Consider the following 23,502-nt stretch of genomic DNA (forward strand, 5'->3'; position numbering starts at 1 on the left):
TGCAAAAGAAGTCGGTAAGTGAATGCAACCAAATGCAAAAAAAATTGTGAGAGAGAAAAGCAACGAGAATAAAAAGAAAATTAAAAAAGTTTAAAAAATTGATTGCTTAAGTCAGAGATTACGTAATTGCAAGATAAAAAAACAAAAACAAGCTCCCCCCGTCCACCATACTCACAACTCTACTTTGGCTTAGTTACTCATTCGCAATGCTGTTCCCTTATACTCCATATGAGACAGTTGCATTCACAGCCGAGAAGTTATCCTTTTCCGGGTTTCGAGGGATGCTTTTGTCGGAACTATGGCAAGTAATCCAACACTGGTTCAAACAAGAGCAAGAGTTGGATGACTTTCAGAAAGATACCATTTGGAAATGGCTCTTTTTTGACTATATAGATGAACACGGACGAGAGGAGGTAAAGTTTTACGTCACTTATGATAAGGACCCAATTACTATTGAATCGAGCTATCCATCGTTTATCGCCAAGCAAGAGAAGCCCGAGGAATTAAGAGTTCTCCCTACAGAAGAGACCCAATGCTACTATCTAACAGGAGTGTCCAATAACAAAAAGTTTATCTTTACCCTTGGAGTCTTTCCTTACCAATTGCTACAAGAGATTGCTAGAAATGGATCTAAGGGAACTTGGGCGAGTGATTTACCACTGACTACAGGGCAGGACAAGCGATCAATGACTGCAAGACTAAGCAAATTGGAAGAAGCAGGTTTAATAGTGAAGGAACACAGGTTCTATGAGGAGAAGAGGATACATAGTACTTGGGCTGTCCACTATAAATTTGGTGACGCTTCGAAAGCCAGCAAAGGTGATGAAGAAGAACAGGGATTTGATCATACGCCAGTAAAGATGAGAAAGTTCATTATGAATTCCTTAAAGCAAGCACAAAATAATGTGAGAACTTTCCGAGATATGAAGGTGGAATTGAAAATGAACCGAAATGTTGCAGCCTCGAGGTTGTTTGGATCAGTGATTTTAAACTTGTGTGAACATGGATATATTGAAAAAATCGATGTTGAAGACCAGGTCTACCCTGGAAGGAAGCATTATGCGTTAAGGTTAGTGAAGGATTTGCCAAGTCAGGAAGCAGAATTTGATTTATGGGATTTAAGTGTTATGAATGGGGAATCAAATGAGAATTCTGATGATGACGACGAAGATAATGACGAGGAGTATACGACCGCAAGTTTCAATGACCTTTTCCCATTTACTGCACAAGTGTATGAAACAATTAGGAACTCAGGGAGCCAAGGACTAACTTCGAGGGATATTGTAACCTCAATTCTGGGTGATGTCAAGCATCGCCAAATTATCAGGCTACTTGAAAAGAATACTGACTATTTGTCCAAAGATGGTGGTCTAGAACCACTTTTGAGCTACCCACCGGAACACAAGACGACAGCAATCGTCAAGCAAAGTGAATCTGATGGAAGACTTAAATTTTATCGGTACTATTCAATTGATAATTTCAGAGCTAAATTGTCAAAGTCTCATAAAAAGAAGCGACCGGAAAGGAAACTACTAGACAAGCCTTTAAGTACGTTAGAGAAGAAGTTTTATGTAAAGCTTGAGAAGGTAATGAGTGGACCTTTGCTTGGCATTCCAGATTTTGTTCGCCAAGGTGGAAATTTGGATGCTGAGAGGGAAATATCGGAGCCTAATGATGACAATACGGTTAAAGTCAAAACTACATCAAGGAAAAGAGACAAAAAGGATGCTGATGAGATAGTCGAGCCACCTCCAAAGAGACGTAGGTTACGTACGAGAGGGAAAAATAAGGTGAGTGAGAGTACATCTTTGGACTCTGCAGATCATGACATTTCGATGCACGATGATGAAGATCAGGAACTGGATTACACTCCAGAAGATGAAAAGCTGGAAAAAAGCGATGACGTGGAGGCAAAGTCAAATGTGAAAGTTAAGATTGAAAAGCCTTCGAGAGATGACAAACAAGTTGAAGATGGAGACAATGAACTGAAAAGTGAGGATCATAAACCAGAACAATCTTCAAATATAGGCTCGTCTAATCGAGTGTTTACTCCTCAAATCACTCAACGGCAAAAGAACACCCGCGTTAAAAAGGAACAAGAGAAATCACAGATCGATGAAGCGGATGTAAGGGGTGCTTTCAGACGTGATCAGTTTATCCAATTGATTATCGAATTAGGTGGAGCAACATTCACCAGTGCAAAATTAGGTAGAATGCTTGATCAAAGAATCAAACTGGACAAACCAACTGATATCAAAACAATTGCTCGTGATTTGAATAAGCTTGCTCAAACTGGCGTGATTGAAGTACAAGTGATTCCGCTCATTCAAAGTGGAAGGACTGTTAATCGAAGATTAATAATTATAAATGATCCCAAACATCGACCTCTGGATGAGTTTATTGATAAAATCAAGTCAAAGAGTAAAGAACCAACTTCAAACACCTCAGAGAGAGCTCCAATACCACGTCGATTTGTGGAAACTGAATATACCCTTGTCAATACCAGGGATGCTTTAAAGAGGAGAACTCTGAGATTAACCTCATTGAATAGTGAAAGCAAGAACAAGAGAAGTCGTGGTCGAGCACAACGTGGAGAACTCGAACTTGATAATGTTTTGGATTTGGGTACCAACTTTTCCGCTGTTTCTGAATATCCTGGAAAATTTGAAGATCAATTGGCTACATTTGAACTAGACACAACTACATCCAGACCCCCAGCTGGCAAAAAGAGCAAAGCTAAAAGAAAGAGATATCCACGGGAACGAAAGGGTCGTAAAGTTAAAACTGAGTTTGATATTAGTGACATCACCAGTCTTTTTAGAGCAATATGCATCTGCAAAGCATTTAACAAGTCGTATATTGATTATGATCTGGTGTCTTCATTATTCAAAGATACTGACGCCAGGTCATTAAAGCGTACATGGGTACATGTCAGAAAGCTGGTTGGTGGTCTTGACGCCGTCAATAAGGGGGTGGAAGAGTTTGAACGAGTGGTGATGAAAGGCATCGACGAGCAGTATATCTTGGTTGAGGATTTAGAGACTATAGACCTTGCTTTTTACCTCGAATTATGGGCAAACTTTGATACTTCTAAAATTGAAGTGCAGGACAAGTTCCCGCTTTATCGCACGTTGGAGGACAATCTATTCAACTATACCAAAAAACAGACATTTGAGATTCAACCTGATTTGTTCGACTTAATTGACTCCGACTCTATGAAGCAAAAGGAGGAAGCACTTGCAAATACACCATTTTTCTACAGTGTCCCACAGGAATTAGTGTCACATCCTTTAGACAAAGTCAAAGCTACTGTAAAGTCGGTGTACAGACATCCAAACAAGAAACATTCAAAACCAATCAAAGAAATATTGTCTCGTTTCAATCCCACAGACGTAGAGTCAGCACTCGCTGAAATGGAGAATGAAAAGGAGATTGTTCGGGTAGATGAAGAAACAAGTCAGTTCAAGCTAACTGAGAAGGTCTATGCTGGCTTAACTTCTAAATGTTCAGTCTCGTTTTTCAAGCAGGCAGACTTGTTTAAGGAAAATGCCAAGGAGGTAATGAAATCACAAAGAGGCATGATATTGTCTCAAGGTATAGAAGACGGTAGTGTTGCTGAATTGTTGTGCTTGGTCTCCTTGAATGGGATCTCCTTGGGTCACATTGATAGCGACTATGTGTTTGAAGGGTATGAATCTAGGTCGATGGATAAAGATGCTTTGAAATGTGATTTGGTGGTGTTCAAAGGGCCAACTAATGACCCAATTACTCAATCAGTCACGAAAGTGCGAGTACCGGTGAGCGAGCCATGCTCGTATGCATGGGTAGATATTGATGGCCACATCGAAGGGAAATTATGGACTCATATAATCGTTTCATTATTATACATCATTCACTACCGACCTGGGATTCCCGCTGCACATTTGTATGGTAAGGTGCACAATTTATTAACTGTGGATGAATTTGACGTTATAATGCGATGGCTCATTGATTCCAAGTGTATCGAGATGGGTGATTATTTGGGAGTGACGACTACATGTAACTGGTTATCACTATTTGGGTATGATTAGTTTGCTGAATAATATATGAAGAATTTGTCTACATAGGAGCAGGGTTGTCTCTGGTAGGGAAACTCTTTTATCTACAGCTTGGTCTAATAAGGCGAAGCTTTAGCTTCGGTTCAATGGGGTTACTTTTTGAAGAGAAGTAATGACAATTTTTACAAATTTCAATTTCGTAGTGTCTCTAGGAGTGTATAATCAACCACTTGATTCAAAGGCAGCTTTGCTCCATTCAAATCCTTTGTTGGATATCTTTAATTATAATTACCTATAAAGAAAATTTGTGGTTACATTTCCAATTTTGTGTAATCTCCACGTTTTATAATCTAAACCAATTCGCACATTGTTCTTACTTTCTTCTTTTACCCCTGAGCTAACTGATTTACCAAACACATCAATTGAGGTACTTGTTAACAACTAAACTTTACTAATCTACCTCACAAGAGAAGTTCATTGTGAAGTCATCCAAATTCTAAATCTAGCTCAATAAATTCAATGGGTGGAGCAACTGGTAGAGGTAGAGGCAGAGGCAGAGGAGGGGCTGGAGGTCGCGGCAGGGGTGGCTTTTCCCAAGGAGACTCCCGTGGTGGTGGAGCTGGCAGAGGTGGTAGAGGAGGTGCTGCTGGTCACAGCTTGTATAAAATCAGTGATGTCAATGTCAATTTCGAGCAGAAAGCGTCGAATGAAGATGCTTTGAAAGCTTTGCAAAAGTATAAACTGGAGCATTCATCCGAAATTGAATCCGATGCATACAAGATTGCATTGAGACATGATTATGGAAGTGCTGGTGTGAAAACTGAAATTGGAACAAATTATTTTCAGTACCAAGTGGCAGGGTTGAAATTGTACGTCTATTTTGTAGACGTTCAAGAAGAAGGTGATAAGAAAGATACAAAAGATAAGAAATTTGGCAAGCGACCTACTTTGAAAGTCAAGGATGCAGTTAGTAACTACTTGTTCAACATTGAGCCTTTCAAGAGTAAGCGTCCTCAGATTTATTATCGCGATTTCCATATGCTATACTCAAAGGTGCCCTTACCGGTAGAGGATGTTGCTATTTACCCGGTTCCGGAAAAATCAGTGTCTATCAAAGTGCAGTTCGTCAAGGAACTTAAGTTTGATGACTTGATCAAATACTCTACTTTGCAAAAGTATACAAAAGACTTTCAAGAAGTTACAGAGTATACAAATGCCTTGATATCTGTGATTGGATCAAAAGTGTTAGAAAATAAGAGCGTTGTTGGATTGGGCTCAAACAAGTTTTTCTTCTTTGACAAGAGTACGCCAGTTGAAGATTTTCAACAAGGTTTGTTTATCACGTTAGGAACCTTTGTTTCTGTGAGAAGCTCTTTTAACAGCATCAGACTCAACCTTAATCCTACTCCAGCCATCTTTTATAAGGCGTTCAAGTCTGATGGTCAGCCAATGAGTGTAATCGATTTGGTCAAAGACTATCTTGGATTATCACAGACGCCAACAGAATCTGATCTCAGAAGGGTGCAACCGTTCTTAAAGGGTGTTAAAATTTACAGAAACTATCTCAAGAAAATTTCCGGTAAAGCAGTCCAAGGATTAAATTTCAAAGATAATGCAAAAACTCTTGAATTCGAGGAGTCAGAAGGAAAGGTGGTTTCTGTGGCTAGTTATTTTGAAACCAGATGGGGTATAAAGTTAAAGCATCCTACATTGCCTTTGCTTAAAATTGGTCCATCTGCGTACTTACCTATGGAAGTTGCTTTTATTGTACCACATCAACAGTTTACCGGAGAGGTTTGGGACACAAGAACTATAATTAGACTCACTGCAATGAGACCAATGGATAAAGCAAAATTAATTGCCCAACAGAAATCATTAACCTTTAATGATGTTGACTTTGGTACTGTTGATTCCAAATTCACCAGAGTTCCTGCTAGAGTATTGACAGCACCAGGAATCGAGTACAAAAACAAAAAGATCACTTTTAAGGAAGAAACTTTTAATGGTAAAACCGAAAAAACCAAAGGTAACTGGAATCTTGAGAGTGCTCAGTTTGTTGAAGCACCGAAGACAAAGAGTATTTACACATTTGGTGTCTTTATTTTGAAAAATCAATTTTTAGCAAGAAAGAAGGATGACTTGGCTGAAGCATGCTCAATTTTATTTAAAGAGTTGAATAGATTAGGTATTAAGAATGTTGGAGATAAATTTAGAAAGTATTCTGTTGATTTGGATTCGGAAAGTGTTAGGGACGAAGAGCTGCTTGAGAGGCTGATTGTGGGGTTATTTCAGATTGCTAAATTAAAAGATAAGTGCGACTACATGATTGCTGTATTACCGTCTAAAGATACCAAATACTATCGTGCTGTGAAAAGAGCAGCTGATTTGAAAGCAGGATTGAACAATAGTTGTGTTATTTTGGACACATTTACCAAGAAGAAGTTTGACAAGTTTGACATGACCTTGTTTGCACAATTGGCCATGAAAATCAACTTAAAACTAGGAGGTTCTAATCATAGATTGTCCGTGGCTAATAGTGTTGGCTTGTTTGACAATAAAAAGGTTCCAGTGTTTATCCTAGGTGCAGATGTCACCCACCCCACAGGTCAAATGAGCAAGGACTCGGTCTCTGTTGCCGCTGTTGTTGGAAGCGAGGATGGAATTTTCAATAAATTCCCAGGGTCGTTGCGAGTCCAAGCAGGAGGTCGTGAGATGATCGCTGATATCAAGTCCATGGTGTATGAAAGATTGGAAAACTTCCATAAGAAGGTCAAAGCGCTCCCTTCAAAAGTGTTGTTCTATCGTGATGGTGTTTCTGAAGGTCAGTACTACACTTCTTTAAAAGAAGAGTTGCCCAAAGTCAAGGCAGCTTTTGTTCAGTATGGTAAGCAACACAATATGCCCACCTACAACCCCAAGATTACTTTCATGATAGTTGTCAAGAGACACCATACACGTTTCATTCCTCTTGAACAAAATGCAACCGATCCAGTGACAAAGAAAAAGATTGCTGTTACTTCAAATGATAATGTCATTCCTGGAACTACCATTGATCGTGGCATCACCTCCATTTCATTTTTCGACTTTTATATCCAGTCTCAACAAGCCTTACAAGGTACTGGTATTCCAGCACATTACTACGTTTTACATGATGAGAATAATTACAGTTCTGACGACATACAAAGAATCACTTATAATCTTTGCCACACTTTTGGAAGGGCTACAAAGAGTGTCAAGGTGGTGCCAGCAGCTTATTATGCCGATCTTTTGTGTACTCGGGGAAGATATTATGTTGGATCTGGAATGAAAGATGGAGGGCCTACAGGCCTTTCACTACTCGACGAATTCAAAAAGAGGTTGGGCGATAACGTGGCTTCAGGAATTAGAAACACCATGTTTTACATCTAGTCAAGGAATTCGTTTCAGTATATTCGTGGGTGTGTATTTTTATTTCTACAAATGTCTTATGCAAATTCGTATTTTTACATCCTCTCATTTTCGCCAATTGCAGTTAATAATATTCCCCACGACCGAAATAGTCTTGGTCAACTTTTTCATCCTTACTTTTCGGTGCATAAGCTTCAACGTTGGAGACTGGTATTTTGCAGCCCATGGGCCATTTAGAATCATTGTTGATTTCGGACCAATGCACAATTTCGTCAAAATGTAGGGTATTATTTTCCAGTGAGACTTTCAAATTCAATCTAATGAGTTGGTCAAATAAGTAAGACAAGTCATTCAAAACTATCCCTGATTTACCATTGAATGCTGATTTGTTGATATTTAATGTGGACACGGAGTTTAAATTCAGAAGTAAATTCTCTTGCTTGCGTTGTGACACTTTGCCTCGAAAATGTTTCAAAGTAACCTTCTTATTAAGAAATGATGACGAAGGAAGGTCCTTTTTACTTTGTAATGACAATAAGCTAAACTGAATCAATCCGAGCGCATTGCCATATTTGTTGTCGTGGTAGTTCTGCATGGCTAAATAAAAACCGGCATAAGCACTTACGTATTTTCTGACAACTTTTAAATACGCATCCCAGTCTGTGTAATCAAGATTTATAATTCCTGAGCCGGTCTTTATACCATTTTCGACTGAGGTGTTTAGGTCCTCGAGTAGTCGTTGAACTACATCAAGCTCATTCATGCAGTATATTGCAACTTTTGCCAATGTAGTACTGTTTTCACACGCAACCTCTTCACTTTGATCAAAAGTGTATCTGCTAAACCACAAGAATTTCGATAGTATTGACATTTGTATTGAAATGTCTGTTATCTTTGAGATAAAGTGATAAATGGTGCGGTTGACCAGTAGAACCTCTTCATTGGACAATTCCGTCTCTCCTACCATATTCTCAGCAAGCAAAATCACCGACATCGAATTCTTGTACAAACTCATCACCTGCTTCCAGTTTTCGTTGTAATCTTCAGGTTTAGAAGGAGGTTCTACGTTCATATTGATGGTATCATTCGACAACTCCGAGGCCACCCTGTGATATATCAAGGAGATGGATATCAATGTCATTGAAAGCTCATTGTGTAGGGTCCATTTATGGACTATGGCTTTGTTTGACTTCACTTTGAACAATTTTAGTTTGGCATCACCCTTGTTTAAATCAGACCAAGGAATATTTGTACTGATAGACACAGTTGTATCCATTGACTTCAGTAGATCGATAATTGCATCGAGGTATTGTTCAAGGTTTACCACATACCTTACCGATTCGTTGTAATTGGAGAGGCTAGGTACTTGCAACGAAGAACGCAAGGTTAGAATACTTTGGGGTAATGCGGGGCTAGGGTCATTTAACTGGATTGGCACGGGTGGTGTATGTGGAAGCACTATCATGTCTTTGAGATTGACCTGTTATATGGAGATGCAAATAGCTCTGGATGCGTATAATTACTCTGTTTCTCAAGTATGTTTTGCGGTCGGCGCAAAGTCGCGTGGCACTGGGAATTTTTCGCTATTTTTAGATAAAAGTGTCAAGACATCGAATTACTGTATACACCGCCCACCAACGTCATGCTGAAACGCACGGAAGACCAAAAGTATGGTATTGTTATTGATTCAGGGTCCTCTGGTTCCAGAATCCAGATCTATAATTGGGAAAACCCGAAGTCACAGTCAAAGTCAAAGTCTACTGATCCTGCAATCCTACAATCACCCCCCAAAATCTCACTACATAAAGACTGGACAAAGAAGATATCACCAGGGATTTCAACTTTTCAATCTAGAGGGCAAATAAAACAAATATGGTCGAAGCATTATTCCGAGTTGATGAAATTTGCTGAAGCGATTATTCCAAGTGAAAAACATCCCGAAACACCTGTGTTTGTATTGAGTACCGCAGGGATGCGGTTGTTGCCAAAGAAGACAAGGAAAAGCATATTAGCCGAAACTTGCTCCAGTATTAGGAGAAACACAAAGTTTTATTTACCTGATTGTGAAAACTTTGTTCAAACAATTGATGGATCTACAGAGGGAATATACGGTTGGCTAGGGCTAAACTATTTGATGGGTCAATTCAACAATTACGACTCAAAACTGGAAAATCATGACTCTATTGGGTTTATGGATATGGGTGGTGCTTCAACACAGATTGCATTTGTCCCCTCCTCTAAGGAGCAAATTGAAAAGCACAGTAATGATATTTCAAAAGTGATACTACGTAACATTAACGGTGAGACTCAAAAGTGGAATGTTTTTGTTGAGACGTGGCTTGGGTTTGGTGCAAATGAAGCCAGGAGGAGATTCATTGAGCAGATGATCAACTTGTCATTGGTTAACGAGAATTCAAACAAGATCAATGACCCTTGTTTGCCAAAGGGAGCTACGATAGACTACAAGTTGGATGGAAAATCTTACAAGATAAATGGGGTGGGTAATTATGAAATGTGTGTAAAATCAATTTACCCTTTGTTGATGAAATCGATACCCTGTGAGGATGAGCCATGTTTATTCAACGGTGTACATGGTCCCAAGATGGATTTTGAAAAGGACAAGTTTGTTGGAATATCTGAATACTGGTATACTGCAAACGACATTTTCCATAGTGGTGGTGAATATGACTACAAAGCATTCAATTTAAAAGTGAAGGAATTTTGCGAAAACAATTGGGACACAATATTAAAGAATGCTGAGAAAGGCGATTATTCAAATCTTGACCCTGACAAGTTTTTAAAGGATGCATGTTTCAAAGCTAGCTGGGTGATGAATATTCTTCATGAAGGATTTGAACTTCCACGAATTGGGTTTGAAGCAGATGCCGATGGTAAGAAATCGGATGATGTCACTGGTAAACACGTGCCCTTTAAGTCTGCTGACTCTGTTGGCGGAGAAGAATTATCATGGACATTGGGTAAGATGTTATTGTTTGCTTCATCTCAAATTGACCCCTCAGATGCCAAAGAAAAAATGGAGATCGGAATATATCCCAGCGAGATCTCTGGTAAGGCATTTGTTCCTGGTGGAGCACTTTCTAAATCATATGCATCTGAATATGATAGCGATGATGAAAGTGATTCTCCATTGGGTACTGCATTCTATTCAATAATTGTTTTCTTCTTTTTAGGATTTTTGTTGTACACGTTTGCTCCTGGATACTTTGGAAATTGGAAGGGGAAAATCAGGAGGTTTAGAGTCCCGGTACTGATACGAAAAGGAATCGCGAGCTTAGCTTCTAAAGTCCCTGGACTAGACAATCTTGTCAACAAATACTTATATTACGATTACATTGACCAGAACATTATCCTTGAAGAAGGTGTCGGTGGGCATAATGATTCGTCACCCTCGCTTCAAGATGCAGCTCCCATCTTCGGCGGATCAGTCTTACGTACCAGACTGGCGATTGGTTTAAATGAAGATTTTGACGATGCTCCAGCCCCACGTTTCAATTCATCAAGTCCAGTGTCCTCTAACAAAAACTACAATGCAAAGATTAATGATTTCTTGAATCGGCCATTCGTTGTTCCAAATAGGGGTAATTTCTATCAAGCTCCTGAGAGAAAGAGTAGGGAGGCGTTATCGAGAAGCTTGAGTAATCTTTCTTCTTATAAATCCAAATCATCCATAGACTAAATTAGAAAAAGAATGTTTATTAAATGCGCTTGTTTGGTATGCCGTCTGCTACACTATAATTTCCGTACGCAACGGAACAAATCCTGTCAGGTTGGACTCTTTGCCTTCTTCCCAAATATCATCTACCACCTTTTCAATATGCGAGTCATCCCCATTTGCTTGTTTTGGTTTCTTGCGGGAGTCATCGAATCCGCCGTTGTGCCGTTTAAAGACTCAGTTGAGATCGTTTTCACACCCGAGGATATCAGGAAAGGCACTGACTATGTGTTGTGGAAGGTACCTACAGTTAAAAACAACTTCAAGACCACTGTGAAACAAAAGTTACTAAACAGGTTATTATCAAAAGACCTTCAAGAGTTGAGATTAAACTCTCCGCCTCCGGGTGGTGCACTCGTGTCTGCTAATGAGGTCCAATCTGAATCTACTGTGATGGAATCCAAAGCGCAGGGAAATTTGCCATTGCAAAACATTCAACTTGAAGTACAGAAGCCCAAGGGTCTTGTTAACTCGGTTTTGAAAGGGCCCTCCGCCTCGGAGAAACCTGTAGGAAGGATTAGATATTTTGATGAAAAGAAGGAAGACGAGGAAGCTAAGATCGCTCAAATAGGTAATGTCGAAAAGGAGAAAGTTGTCAAGCAAGCACAGAAGGATCTTGGTGAGCATGTAGGCTACCTGAAACCTAGCAATGTCAAAAATAGGAAACATAATTTTGATATTGGGCGCAAGAGACCAAGTGAGGGAGAAGAGAGCGAGACCGATATTGAAATTGAAGTTTCAATGTGATCTTACATCAGTGATAACCAAAGGTTGTTTGTATATCATATATCTGTGTAGGTAAATCTATCTTTGTGTCATTTTGTCTTAACAAACAATTTTTTTCTTTTTTTACCTCTTCGCATTTTAAGACATCTCATCTCCTTTATGATTGATTCATTACTCCTGTTTCCTTCACTAAGCACACCACGATCATGAGAGTTAAAAAGCCAACCTCCAAAAGAGTAACCACTCGTATGAGAGAGGGTATTAAAAAGAAAGCCGCAGCTAAAAGAAGAAAGGATAAGAAAATAGCTAAAAAGGACGTAACTTGGAAATCAAGACACAGAAAAGACCCAGGAATCCCCGCAAGTTTCCCTTATAAAGACCAGATTGTATCTGAACTAGAGGAGAGCAGACGTTTGGAAAAGGAGAGAAGAGAGGAGCTTAAATTACAGAAACAAAAGGAGAGGGAAGAAGCTTTGGCCAGAGGTGAGGATGTTGAAGACGATATGGAGACTGAAGAAATGGATGCAGATGATGATGGGGCAAATGGATTGGCTGCTTTGTTAGAGTCCGCACAATCTGCTGCTAAAGAATACAACGGCGAGGAAGATATTGATGACAACGATATGATTGATTCTGATGAGGATGTGGAGTATGAATTGAGTGAAGTTGAGGACGACGAGGAAGAACAAACAGGCTTGGAGAAGTCACGCAAGTCGTATGATAAAATTTTCAAATCGGTAGTTGAAGCTTCTGATGTGGTTTTATATGTCCTTGATGCAAGAGATCCAGAATCCACTAGATCGAGAAAGGTAGAACAGGCCGTGTTGCAAAATCCTGGCAAGAGACTTATTCTTCTTTTGAATAAAGTTGACTTGGTACCTACAGAGGCATTAAACCAGTGGTTAAACTTTTTAAACTCATCATTCCCAACGTTACCAATAAAGGCTAGTCCTGGTGCCACCAATGCCACATCGTTCAATAAAAAGTTGACGGGAACTATAACCGCTGACTCTTTGATGAAAGCATTAAAGAGCTTTGCTAATAAATCCAACTTGAAGAGGTCGATCATCGTGGGTGTAATTGGGTACCCTAATGTTGGTAAATCATCTATAATCAATGCACTTACAAAGAGACACAATAACAATTCCAAGGCATGTCCTGTAGGTAACCAAGCTGGTGTAACTACATCGATGAGAGAAGTCAAAATTGACAACAAGTTGAAGATTTTGGATTCCCCAGGTATTGTCTTCCCAGATGAAATTATAAATACTAAGAAGCAATCGAAACAGCAACAAATGGCTAAATTGGCATTGCTTTCAGCTATACCTCCTAAATCGATTACCGATCCAACCGGTGCTGTTAAATTGCTTTTGAAAAAGTTTTCTCAAAACACCGAGATGGCTGAAGGATTGAAAAAGTATTACGACTTGCCACCATTGCCATCAGCAGATTTAGAAGAGTTTGCTAAACACTTTTTGATACATATTGCTAGAACGAAAGGAAGATTGGGCAAAGGGGGTGTGCCTAACTTAGAAGCAGCAGCAATGGCTGTACTCAATGATTGGAGAGACGGAAGAATAATTGGTTGGACCTTGCCAAAGGCATCGAAGCAGAGCGTTGCTGATGCAGAAGCCAGCACGGATGCGCCAAAGAGCTCTTTGCGTGGGGAAAAAGAGCCACCAAAGGTTGAACAAACTACAGTTGTTACATCATGGGCAAAGGAATTTGATTTAGATGGTCTATTAGGGGACAACTTCGGTCTTGAATAATCGATATATAGGTCAATAAATTCAACTATTCTTTTTTCATTCTTGTCTTGAGATCTTGGTCTAGCTTGGGTACCGATGCTAAATTGGACATAATGCTTAAATTTTGTGCAACTAGCTCGTCGTGCTTTCGTAGTAGCTCTGCAATGGGATCTCTTAAATCGTTAATAGTCTTTTCTAGTACAGCGTATGAATTATGTGTTGGTTCTTGCTTGTTGTTCTCTTGCTCCAGCATAGTTGAAGAAAAGTGGGTCGGAAGCGGGCAATAATTTTTTTTTTTTTATTCGCGTCTCGCGTTATAAACTTTCACGCGTATCAAATTGCATCTGCCACAAACCATACACCAACAAAAGGATGTCAGTTGATGATATCGAAGACGATTGGAAGTTTTCAGATGACGATGATGATCCTGTGATTCAAGATGCAATTAATGGAGGACAGTTGGTAGAGAAACAGTCTAGGAAGCAGAAGCAAAGACTGCAGAGACCACAGAGACTGCAAGCGAAACCTATTGCCACAACCACAGAAAATAAGACCACGAAAGACGACAACAAATCACTCACTTTGAAATCTTCAGCTCCTAAGAAGACCGTTCAGCATAAGCTACCCCTTGCACCAAAGATCGTTATACCCACGCACCATGAAATGGACTTTGGCAATTTGCAAACCTATATTTATCCCACCAACTTCGAAGTCCGTGATTACCAGTACAACATAGTTCGAAAAGCATTCTACGATAATCTACTAGTGGCATTGCCCACCGGTTTGGGTAAAACCTTTATTGCTTCGACTGTGATGTTAAATTTTCTACGATGGTTTCCTAGTTCAAAGATAATATTCATGGCTCCTACAAAACCATTGGTTGCACAACAGATTAAAGCTTGTTGTTCTATAACAGGTATTTCAAGCTCCAAAGTTGCAATTTTGTTGGAGAAAACAAGAAAGAATCGTGAAGAAATTTGGAACTCGCGTCAGGTGTTTTTCACCACCCCACAAGTGGTGGAAAATGATTTGGCTTCTGGGGTGGTGAATCCCAAGTCCATTGTACTTTTGGTAATTGATGAAGCCCATCGAGCTAGGGGTAATTATTCTTACAACAATGTTGTTAATTTTCTCCGTCGATTTAATGATTCATTCAGGACTTTGGCATTGACGGCAACACCGGCAGCTGACGTGGATGGAGTACAAGCTGTTATTGATAATTTGAAAATTTCAAAAGTTGAGGTTAGAACAGAGCAGAGTATTGATATTATCAAGCACATGAAAAGAAAGAAGATTAGTCGACGAATCTTGGACACATCACAAGAAATTCGAAACTGCGTTGACTTGTTATCCAAGGCAATTGCCCCCGTCTTGAAATCTGCTAATGAAAAAGGTTTAATCGACGTAACTGATCCCACTCAAATTAATGCTTTTAAATGTATGGAAGCCTCACGAAGACTAATTGCGAACAATTCAATTCCAGAAGGTCTCAAATGGGCCAATTATTTCATCTTGCAACTACTAGGCACTGTTGGTCAATGTTATCGAAGGTTAAATATCTACGGTGTGAATTCGTTCTACAGTTATTTCATGAACAAGTTTAATGAGTTTGATACAAAATGGAAAAAGAAGAAATCAAAGAATAAGTTGAATGCAGATTTCTTTTATAGTGAGCCTATTACTGAATTGATAGACAGTCAAGACAAGGCACTCTCTAGTCAAGCTTTCAGTCATCCCAAAATCGAAGCACTAATGGAAGAACTTGAAGATTTCTTTAAAGAGAAAAGTGATGATCCAAGTTCAAGAGTGATTATTTTTACTGAGTTTCGAGAATCTGCGTTGGAAATTGTAAACAGTGTTGAAAAGGGTGGAGAGTCATTTAAGCCGCACATCTTTATTGGACAAGCCAAGGAGAAAGAAAAGTTTGATGTGGAGAATTTTGGCAAGAAGAAAGGAGCCAAGAAGAAGTCAAAAAAGGATGATGAGGAAAGAGACTTACTGCGTACTAGTTCCGAAAATGCACAAATTAGCGGTATGAACCAAAAGCTACAAAAGGAAATCATCAAGAAGTTTAAAAATGGAGAGTATAATATTCTCGTTGCCACTTCAATTGGGGAGGAAGGTTTGGATATTGGTGAGGTTGATTTGATTGTATGTTACGATTCAACTTCATCCCCGATCAAGAATATCCAAAGGATGGGTAGAACTGGGCGTAAGAGGGATGGTAAGGTTCTTTTATTGTTTTCCAGTAATGAGGAATCGAAATTTGATAAAGCAATGGCTGGATATGAGTATATTCAAGATCATATAATGAAAGGTGATTTAATCACATTATGTCCTCGAAACCGAATCATACCTGAGCAATATAACCCTGAAGTGGTGGAAACGTTTATTGAAATTCCTAAAGAGAATTTGGAGATCAAGCAAGAGGATGATGAAGATGAGATTATCAAGATTGCCACTCAGTATATGATGGGAGACACGCCGAAGAAGAAGTCAAGGTATGGAAAGAAGCAACTAAAACAGCAGAAAAAGTTCTTTATGCCTGATAATGTTGAAACTGGATTCAAGAATGTTTCTGATATGTTGAAAGACGCTAGTGGTGAGACTTCGACATCCATCGCACATCCTGCTGAAAAGATTGCTTTGGACTTTCTAGCTTCTGATAGTGATGACGACATAGAGATAGCTTTAGGAATAAAACCCAAAGCGAATGCAAAGAAGCAGAGCATATGCCAGGTGGTGGAGTCTGATGACGATGTGGAAATAACCATGGAGAAGCCACTGGAAAACAACAATGAAGTGGCTGTAACAACTGAGAATTTCTTGAAGGGAAGTGATAATGAGGACTCTGATGACGATATAGAGATCACTATGGTACGGAATCTGGAAAACGATGATAATCCAACTACGATTGAAAGTAACATCGTAACGTCTCCCAACTGTCCAAATGCTAAGAATTCTGAATCAGCTCATCATACTCCATCAACTAGTTTCAATTCGGAAACAGGAAATGCTTGTAAACTGATTGCTGCGGAGTCGGAAGCGGTTGAAAACTTGGATATTCTCGATGACTCATTTGAGTTTAGTGATGATGATGGAATTGAGACACCTGAGTTTCCAGCAGAGCATAATGTGTCAAAATCTGATGAACCAGCTCGATCACAAGATTCCCAGAAAACTTTAGGACTTAAGAAACAGGTACATGTCTTGAGTACTGAACATTTACCAAAGAAACGTATGTTGATTTCCGACGAAGAAATTGGATCATACCTGGAGTTTACCAGCACATCTACGCAGAAGAAGAAATCATTGGGTGTCAAGAGACCAAGAGTAATTGAAGCAACAAAGGCTATGGTAGTGCCAAAGATAGACAAGAATGTGCCTAGTTCGGTGACTGTTGCAAAGGCACTGACTTGTAGTGTGCTGTCTTCTCCTGCGGCGCTTAGCAACGATTGTGAGGAGGATAATCCGTTGGATGATGATCTAGACGATGTTATTGCTCATTATACTGGTATAATCAACAGGTGACATAAACCAGTAGATTTGGTTACATACTTATATACAGGACGTTTAATAAAATGTTTAGAATAAAAAAAATTCGATGAAAAAAAAAATTCTCTTCTTTTCAAACTTCTTCTTCTTCTTCTTCTTCTTCTTTTCTCCTCATCTTTATGCAGGGGCATTACGTGTTTCAGTGAGGATTCAGTCCGAGATCATGTTTTTGCTGGTTGAAAACTTATAAACCTGACAACTTCTCAATTTGATTGATGCTTTTTGGCATCGAACAATTGAGAGAATTTTTGGAAACCCTTTTTATCAGCATAAATTGTGTTTTAAGTTTATGCAATGATGGAAAATCTTATACTTATTCACATTTGAAAAGATTTCACCTAGAAATCTAATGGGAGGAATGAATGGTGGTTAACGAGTATGGCGTTGTCGTTGTTTCTGACGCGACTCTGTTGTGTTTGTTTCTACCCCATTGGTTCTCTCCTTTGACTTGAGTTTTAGGCCTTGTTAAGTGATGAAAGCAATGACTTTTATCATTTCCAAAGTTTGATGCTTTCGACTCCAGAGGAGAAGGAACAATACATGATAGTGAACTCCCATATCTTTTTAACAAAACGCCTTGTGCCTCGCTCGGTTTGATACGTATTTTTGCAAAAGTACGATTTATCAAATCTTGAGCTGGATACTCCCTTCCTTTTCATGGTGTATTTACTTCGGTATTTAGCGTGAGGGAAGTCTTTCTTTGAGTAATGGGCAAAATTAGTCTAAGATTTCTTTTGAGTGCGATGACACCAAGGTTTGCGCTTAAGTGAGCTGGATGGTGGCATTGTAATTATAAATCTTTACATTTTAAACACACTTTTCTCTCTCTTTCTTTATTTTTGTAGAGGTTATGGTGTCTATTGAATCTCAAGTTTAATTGATTGCGAATCTCGGAAAGCCGCATCAAATTTTTCTTTCGCCTCTTCCCAATATCTTTTTATTTTTTTTTTTTCACCGTTGTTGTAACTCTCTTTCACCAAGAACCAGCATACCTTTTTAATCTTCCACTACTATGTTTAAGAAATTCTCCAAAGAGGACATTCATTCCCGCTCGAATATCAAATCATCAGTCCAACGAGGCTTGAAATCAAATTTCGTCAGTGCATACCCTGATTTAGCCAATGCCATAGATAACATCATACCCAAGAAATCACAAGTGATTTTAATAAAATGTGAAGATAAGATCCAATTATACTCCGTTGACAATACAAACAACCCTCAAGCCAACGATAATGAAGATGACGATGACAATAATGAAATTGTCTTGATTCAACATTTCACTGATATCATCCCTACATTGAAAACCGTACACAAGTATCCTCAACTATTCCCTCGTGTTCAAGTAGACAGAGGCGCAATCAAGTTTGTCATGAGTGGTGCTAATATTATGTGTCCTGGATTGACTTCGAAAGGTGGCGACTTGCCAGAGGAAAATTTGCCTGTTGATACTATAGTAACTGTTTATGCTGAAGGAAAGGAGAATGCTTTGGCTATTGGGAAGTTGGTTATGAGTGTAGATGATATTAAGAAGAAGAATAAGGGGATTGGTATTGAAGTGTTGCATTATTTGGGTGATGGGTTATGGAATCATAGAGAGTAGAGAGAAAAAAAGGAGGGATGATACTAGGGAGGTTCAATGAATAAAGACTGGTGTATGATTTGAGGTAACTTCTAATTTGAAAGGGTACGTTTTTAAGCGGACACATCTATATAAATATTTTGCTTATCTTCCAATGCAAAATTATTCAAACAATTTGACAAATTATCAAATTCATACAATGTTGCAAAATTTGTATCTTGGTTTACATAATAATAGATTTTGAATTTCAATATAGATAAATTGGATAAGTATAATCGTGAAATTGTTCCTTTAAGTTTTAAAATTGATGTAGATTTAAGAAACTTGTGAGTGGATAAAGTTGTGTAGATTGACGTACTGCGACCAGTGTTTGCTTTAGATTCTGACTCAGTTGACACTTCTTCCATGTCTTGCATGTTGTTATAACGTATGTTCAATACCAAGTCGATCCATCGTTTAGGCTGGCTTGGAGGTGATGATGACAACTGGGTATTATCAGATTTACCATACTTGTTCAATAAACTCTTCCATCGAGTGACATTGTCAATAATATACTGGCCCTGTTCCACTTTGGAAATAAAATACAATTCACCATTTTCAATCTCAGATAAAGTCAATCTTGATCCATTCAAGACACATAGTTTCCTTTCCCCACTTGCTTCATTGCTATTATCAGCACCACATTCAAATCGACCAATTAACTGACACGTCATTTCATCGACTGAAACACTCTCCAAAATTGGATTATGATTGATTCGTAAATTGACCAAGTTAGGAAACGATTGTGATAAGTTATCAATATCTGACCAAGTTGAAAGTTGATTATTTCGAATATCAAGGGACTCAATCGTGTAATTACTAGTGCTATCGCTTTTGTCAATGGTTCCAATTCGACAATGCGATACATTCAAAGTCAATATAGATTCTGTCAAGTTTGTTGGAACTCTAATGATTTCGTTATACGAGACATCCAATGACTTAATCATCTTGCACTTACCAAAATCCAACAGCTTGATATCCTCATCAGTGTAATGATTGCCAGATATGATCAATTCTTGTAAGTTTGGGAACTGGGCAATAATTGAATTCACATGATGTATAGGAATTAAAGTTGAAGCCATTTTCAAAACTTGTACACTCGAATGAGTAAAAGCTTCAATTGATCGATCATTCATCACATCAGGTGCAAATCTATTACCATTGATATTCAACACTTGTAACTTGGGCAATCGCGATACAATCTGCCAAATATCATCCATGTGTTTAAATAAATTACAACTTAGATCCAAATTGATCAAATTGCATAATCCACCAAACACATCATCCACATACCCCTCATCTCCATCATGACACATACAATAAATCATCAGATGATCCAAACTCAACGAGTTCAAATTCTGCAATTGAGCTTGATACTCATTCAATCGCTGCCATCCATACTCTTCAACTACTTTAACTCCAAACTTGATCCCTTGTGCCTGATACCCATCGACATCAAGATACAGTTCTTTGATGACTTGCACAAACGATTTTCGTTGATAATTGGTGAGAATCTTGTTTGTAGATTTGATGAAACTGGCGGAATTGGGCACCGTTGGTGTAAAGTAGGTTATACCATCCAATTGTCCATTATTCTTCCCTCGTGTAGCATCATCCCATTCTAATCCATATGCTGTAACTTGAAGACCCCATTGCGGAATATGACCTATGTATTTGATGCTTGCTATATGGTTGTCTGTAGTTGATATGCGATCATAGAGTTTGTATTGGGTCATAGGGTAAAGTGTATCATGATAAAAGAAGATGATTTTGTTCTGTGGAAATTTGTTGAGACACGTAAATTTTTGTGTAAGAGACAGGGTAAATGCTGCAAAAAAAAAACGAGTCATCACATTATTCAGCAAAAAGACAACTAGTAGATGTCACCTACGAACTATATAGCAAAAATCACTTTTTATGTAAGTACAGCTTGATAATATCTGGTAACTCTCCTTTGAATTTCAAATACTCTCTTTCCCAAAACCCAACCATATCAAACAGCTTTGTAGAGCTTTTATGACTAGCGGAAGCTTGAACAGGGCTAACTGTTGAGTGCTCATCAGTATCCGGATCCAATATCTCTTCAAGTTTGAGCTTCAATTTGGTATTATTTTTCGTTTCTTGCCAATCACCAACTAAATTAGGAATATGAAGATAATTATAATCTGATCTCAAGCAAAAGTTATTTCGAACTTGGTAAAAGAAAGCCAATGTTGGCATATGCACTTTATTGATGTATTCGTCACCTTTATCATTGAAATCGTGTGCCCCAATTAAGAAGTTTAGGATGTTATCATAATATTGCGTGATATACAAGTCATCATCTTGAGCAAATGCGGCAGCCGATAAGAAATACTTCATCAGTAAGTCACGATAACTAAGAGTTTCTGAACTTTTCAATATGCTTTTGCGTCTGTATCTTGACGAATTTAGATGCTGCAAAAGATACAACCGTTGATAAATTTTTGCCAAAGTGTGGAATTTAAAGGTTGATACAAATGGAAGTTTAATAATTTTATCACCAAGTACTTCTAGATCTCTTCTATGCAAGTGTGGCTCATTTGATTGGCAGATATATTTAAGAAGCAATACATGATTGTAGTAATCAGATTCTTCATCCTGAGCTTCATGGAAAAGATCATAAGCTTCCTTATATTTGTGGCGTAACATGGCAATAAATCCCTTAATTATCTTCATTTGCTGAATTGTGGATGTGAAGTTAACCAGTGAAGTGGCAGGTGAGCCTGGATCGTTTACAGATATTGTACTGCCATTTCTAGAAACTGGGGTCAATCCACCCAAGAAAAAAGCAGAAACAACTCTTGTTTTAGGTGGTTTATTAGATCTCGCAGAATTTTCAATATACTCAAAATACTGGTTCATAATGGGTTCAAGTTTCAACATACCGTAGTAAGAGATACTGGGACCCAATACTAAAATAGCTTCAACTAGAAGCTTAAGTGGATTGTATTTCAACAATGGAGCTCTCTCTTTATCCCATTTTTGCAACACTATATCTGCTTGATTAATTTTTCCAATAATGGCTTGACATTTACGTGTAAAAGAATCCTTGGGGAAAGTTTTGTGTAATGCAATCAAGTCCAAAACTTGATCATCAAAGGATTTAATCTTTCCTGTAATTGGTTGTCTGGAGGCAGTGTTAGTAGACCAGTTCTAAGTGAAAAACAGTTAATACACTTACTTGTTCAATTTAGCTTGTTCCAATTTGGCCAAAATGTTTTTCTCCAATTGACATATTTCAACCTTCATTTCATCAAATTCTTTAGTTCCTAATAAGCTACCTCTTGATATATCCAATATTTCTCCAAGACATCCCATTGCTGAGTCTTTGTCATTTAAATCCGCATATATGAACGCCAATACTTTGATAAACTCTTTTCTTTCCACTTCATTGGGTGCTAGGCATATACCTACACCTACTTCTCTAAAAGCACTGGATAATCTTCCAAAATGGACCATGGTACAACCAATGATTAAATGGAAAATAGGTGGTATAATATTTAATTGAGATATTTGAGGAAGTAGAAACATGATTTCACTAAAATTACCCTCATTGTAGAACTGTCTCAACTGTGAGTATAATTTGACAGATGATTTTACTTCACTGCTGTTTGTGAGGTTGTGGTGATCTTCATCTAGTTGTAAATCAGTTACATCAACAACATCATCTTTTTCTGCTGCTGCAACACCTCCATTGATAAATTGCTGTTGGTGTTTGGTGATCATGTAGTCATCAAGTTTATCTTCTAGATGGATATATACAGCTGGATGATGCTGCTGCTGTTGTTGCTGTTGCTGGTGGTGCTGCATGTTTGCTAAACTTGTGTGTGGTAATTTGGTTGTAAGAATTAAAAATTGTGTTGCAAAAAACATCAAAATTTATACAAGGAATAGAAGCAAAATATTTGAGAGACGTAGAAAGAGAAGTAAAAGAAAGAGATTTTACCTTTGAGAGTATATAAGGAGTGTGAATATACTATAGAGAAGGGAAATGAAAGATAAGTGTTGATGATGGGATCTTATTTGAGGAATATGACTGAAACGTAGAATGAGAAATGGATTATAGGAATTAATTACAATGAATACTTTTACGAATTACTTACTTATTGTTTTAGTTCAGTATATGTTTATACAATTGTTTTATTTTCGAAAGGGGAGGGGTGAGTGTTTTGAATAAATTGTGTGGGGTAAGAAAGTAGAAAAAGATCAAAGGGGGTTAAGGGAGAGAGAGTGAGGTGGGGAAGGAGGAAAATACAGTTTGTTGTAATAAGATTGAGTTTAAGGATAGAGAGAGTAAGATCGAGATCATTCTTTTTTTTAATACTAATTGTAGCATAGTACACTACCCTTTCTCTTTATGAGACTCTCGACACATACACACCACAAACTATAAATAAGTAATAAGGCATTATACTACGTAAATATTGTGTCTTTATATCCCCCCTTTGATCTGATACTAATTTGGCTGGTTGGTTGTCCTCCGAAAAATTAATGTTTTTTTTTTTTGTATTTTGTCACTTGATCACGAGTAAAGCAAAAAAGAAAAACAAAACAAAACTTAAGATTGAATTCTTCTCTTTTTCTTGTGTGTTGTTATACAATCACACCTAAAAAAGTATATATCTTCAACAATACACATAGTCTTCTATTCACTCTCATTCTATCAGTATTAAACAG

At 38.2% G+C, this 23,502-nt stretch overlaps 9 protein-coding genes across 9 annotated transcripts; 6 read left to right on the plus strand and 3 right to left on the minus strand. All coding sequences in view use genetic code 12, as the record gives it.

Annotated features, from left to right (window-relative positions):
* Positions 1 to 206: 206 nt before the first annotated feature.
* On the plus strand, positions 207 to 7,445 carry I9W82_003555 (TFC3; the record flags this gene model as incomplete). The annotated part of the gene is made up of 2 exons (XM_067692533.1): positions 207 to 4,060; positions 4,523 to 7,445. 2 exons carry the CDS (start codon positions 207 to 209, stop codon positions 7,443 to 7,445), a joined length of 6,777 nt encoding a protein of 2,258 aa, XP_067547953.1.
* A 103-nt stretch (positions 7,446 to 7,548) lies between these two features.
* On the minus strand, positions 7,549 to 8,889 carry I9W82_003556 (uncharacterized protein; the record flags this gene model as incomplete). Its single annotated transcript, XM_067692534.1, has 1 exon — positions 7,549 to 8,889. One exon carries the CDS (start codon positions 8,887 to 8,889, stop codon positions 7,549 to 7,551), a length of 1,341 nt encoding a protein of 446 aa, XP_067547954.1.
* Positions 8,890 to 9,066: 177 nt separating this feature from the next.
* I9W82_003557 (apyrase) lies at positions 9,067 to 11,121 on the plus strand (the record flags this gene model as incomplete). The annotated part of the gene is made up of 1 exon (XM_067692535.1): positions 9,067 to 11,121. The coding sequence occupies one exon, from the start codon at positions 9,067 to 9,069 to the stop codon at positions 11,119 to 11,121; it is 2,055 nt and encodes a 684-aa protein (XP_067547955.1).
* A 138-nt stretch (positions 11,122 to 11,259) lies between these two features.
* Positions 11,260 to 11,904, plus strand: I9W82_003558 (uncharacterized protein; the record flags this gene model as incomplete). The annotated part of the gene is made up of 1 exon (XM_067692536.1): positions 11,260 to 11,904. The coding sequence occupies one exon, from the start codon at positions 11,260 to 11,262 to the stop codon at positions 11,902 to 11,904; it is 645 nt and encodes a 214-aa protein (XP_067547956.1).
* A 185-nt stretch (positions 11,905 to 12,089) lies between these two features.
* Positions 12,090 to 13,652, plus strand: I9W82_003559 (RNA-binding GTPase; the record flags this gene model as incomplete). Its single annotated transcript, XM_067692537.1, has 1 exon — positions 12,090 to 13,652. The coding sequence occupies one exon, from the start codon at positions 12,090 to 12,092 to the stop codon at positions 13,650 to 13,652; it is 1,563 nt and encodes a 520-aa protein (XP_067547957.1).
* Positions 13,653 to 14,003: 351 nt separating this feature from the next.
* Positions 14,004 to 17,162, plus strand: MPH1 (3'-5' DNA helicase; the record flags this gene model as incomplete). The annotated part of the gene is made up of 1 exon (XM_067692539.1): positions 14,004 to 17,162. The coding sequence occupies one exon, from the start codon at positions 14,004 to 14,006 to the stop codon at positions 17,160 to 17,162; it is 3,159 nt and encodes a 1,052-aa protein (XP_067547958.1).
* Positions 17,163 to 18,198: 1,036 nt separating this feature from the next.
* Positions 18,199 to 18,786, plus strand: I9W82_003561 (translation machinery-associated protein 20; the record flags this gene model as incomplete). Its single annotated transcript, XM_067692540.1, has 1 exon — positions 18,199 to 18,786. The coding sequence occupies one exon, from the start codon at positions 18,199 to 18,201 to the stop codon at positions 18,784 to 18,786; it is 588 nt and encodes a 195-aa protein (XP_067547959.1).
* Positions 18,787 to 18,878: 92 nt separating this feature from the next.
* I9W82_003562 (uncharacterized protein) lies at positions 18,879 to 20,540 on the minus strand (the record flags this gene model as incomplete). The annotated part of the gene is made up of 1 exon (XM_067692541.1): positions 18,879 to 20,540. The coding sequence occupies one exon, from the start codon at positions 20,538 to 20,540 to the stop codon at positions 18,879 to 18,881; it is 1,662 nt and encodes a 553-aa protein (XP_067547960.1).
* Positions 20,541 to 20,712: 172 nt separating this feature from the next.
* I9W82_003563 (uncharacterized protein) lies at positions 20,713 to 22,635 on the minus strand (the record flags this gene model as incomplete). Its single annotated transcript, XM_067692542.1, has 2 exons — positions 20,713 to 21,952; positions 22,007 to 22,635. The coding sequence occupies 2 exons, from the start codon at positions 22,633 to 22,635 to the stop codon at positions 20,713 to 20,715; spliced, it is 1,869 nt and encodes a 622-aa protein (XP_067547961.1).
* Between the last annotated feature and the right edge of the window lie 867 nt (positions 22,636 to 23,502).

The sequence above is a fragment of the Candida metapsilosis genome, assembly GCF_017655625.1.
Source record: "Candida metapsilosis strain BP57 chromosome Unknown scaffold4, whole genome shotgun sequence".
NCBI lineage: Eukaryota > Fungi > Ascomycota > Pichiomycetes > Serinales > Debaryomycetaceae > Lodderomyces > Lodderomyces metapsilosis.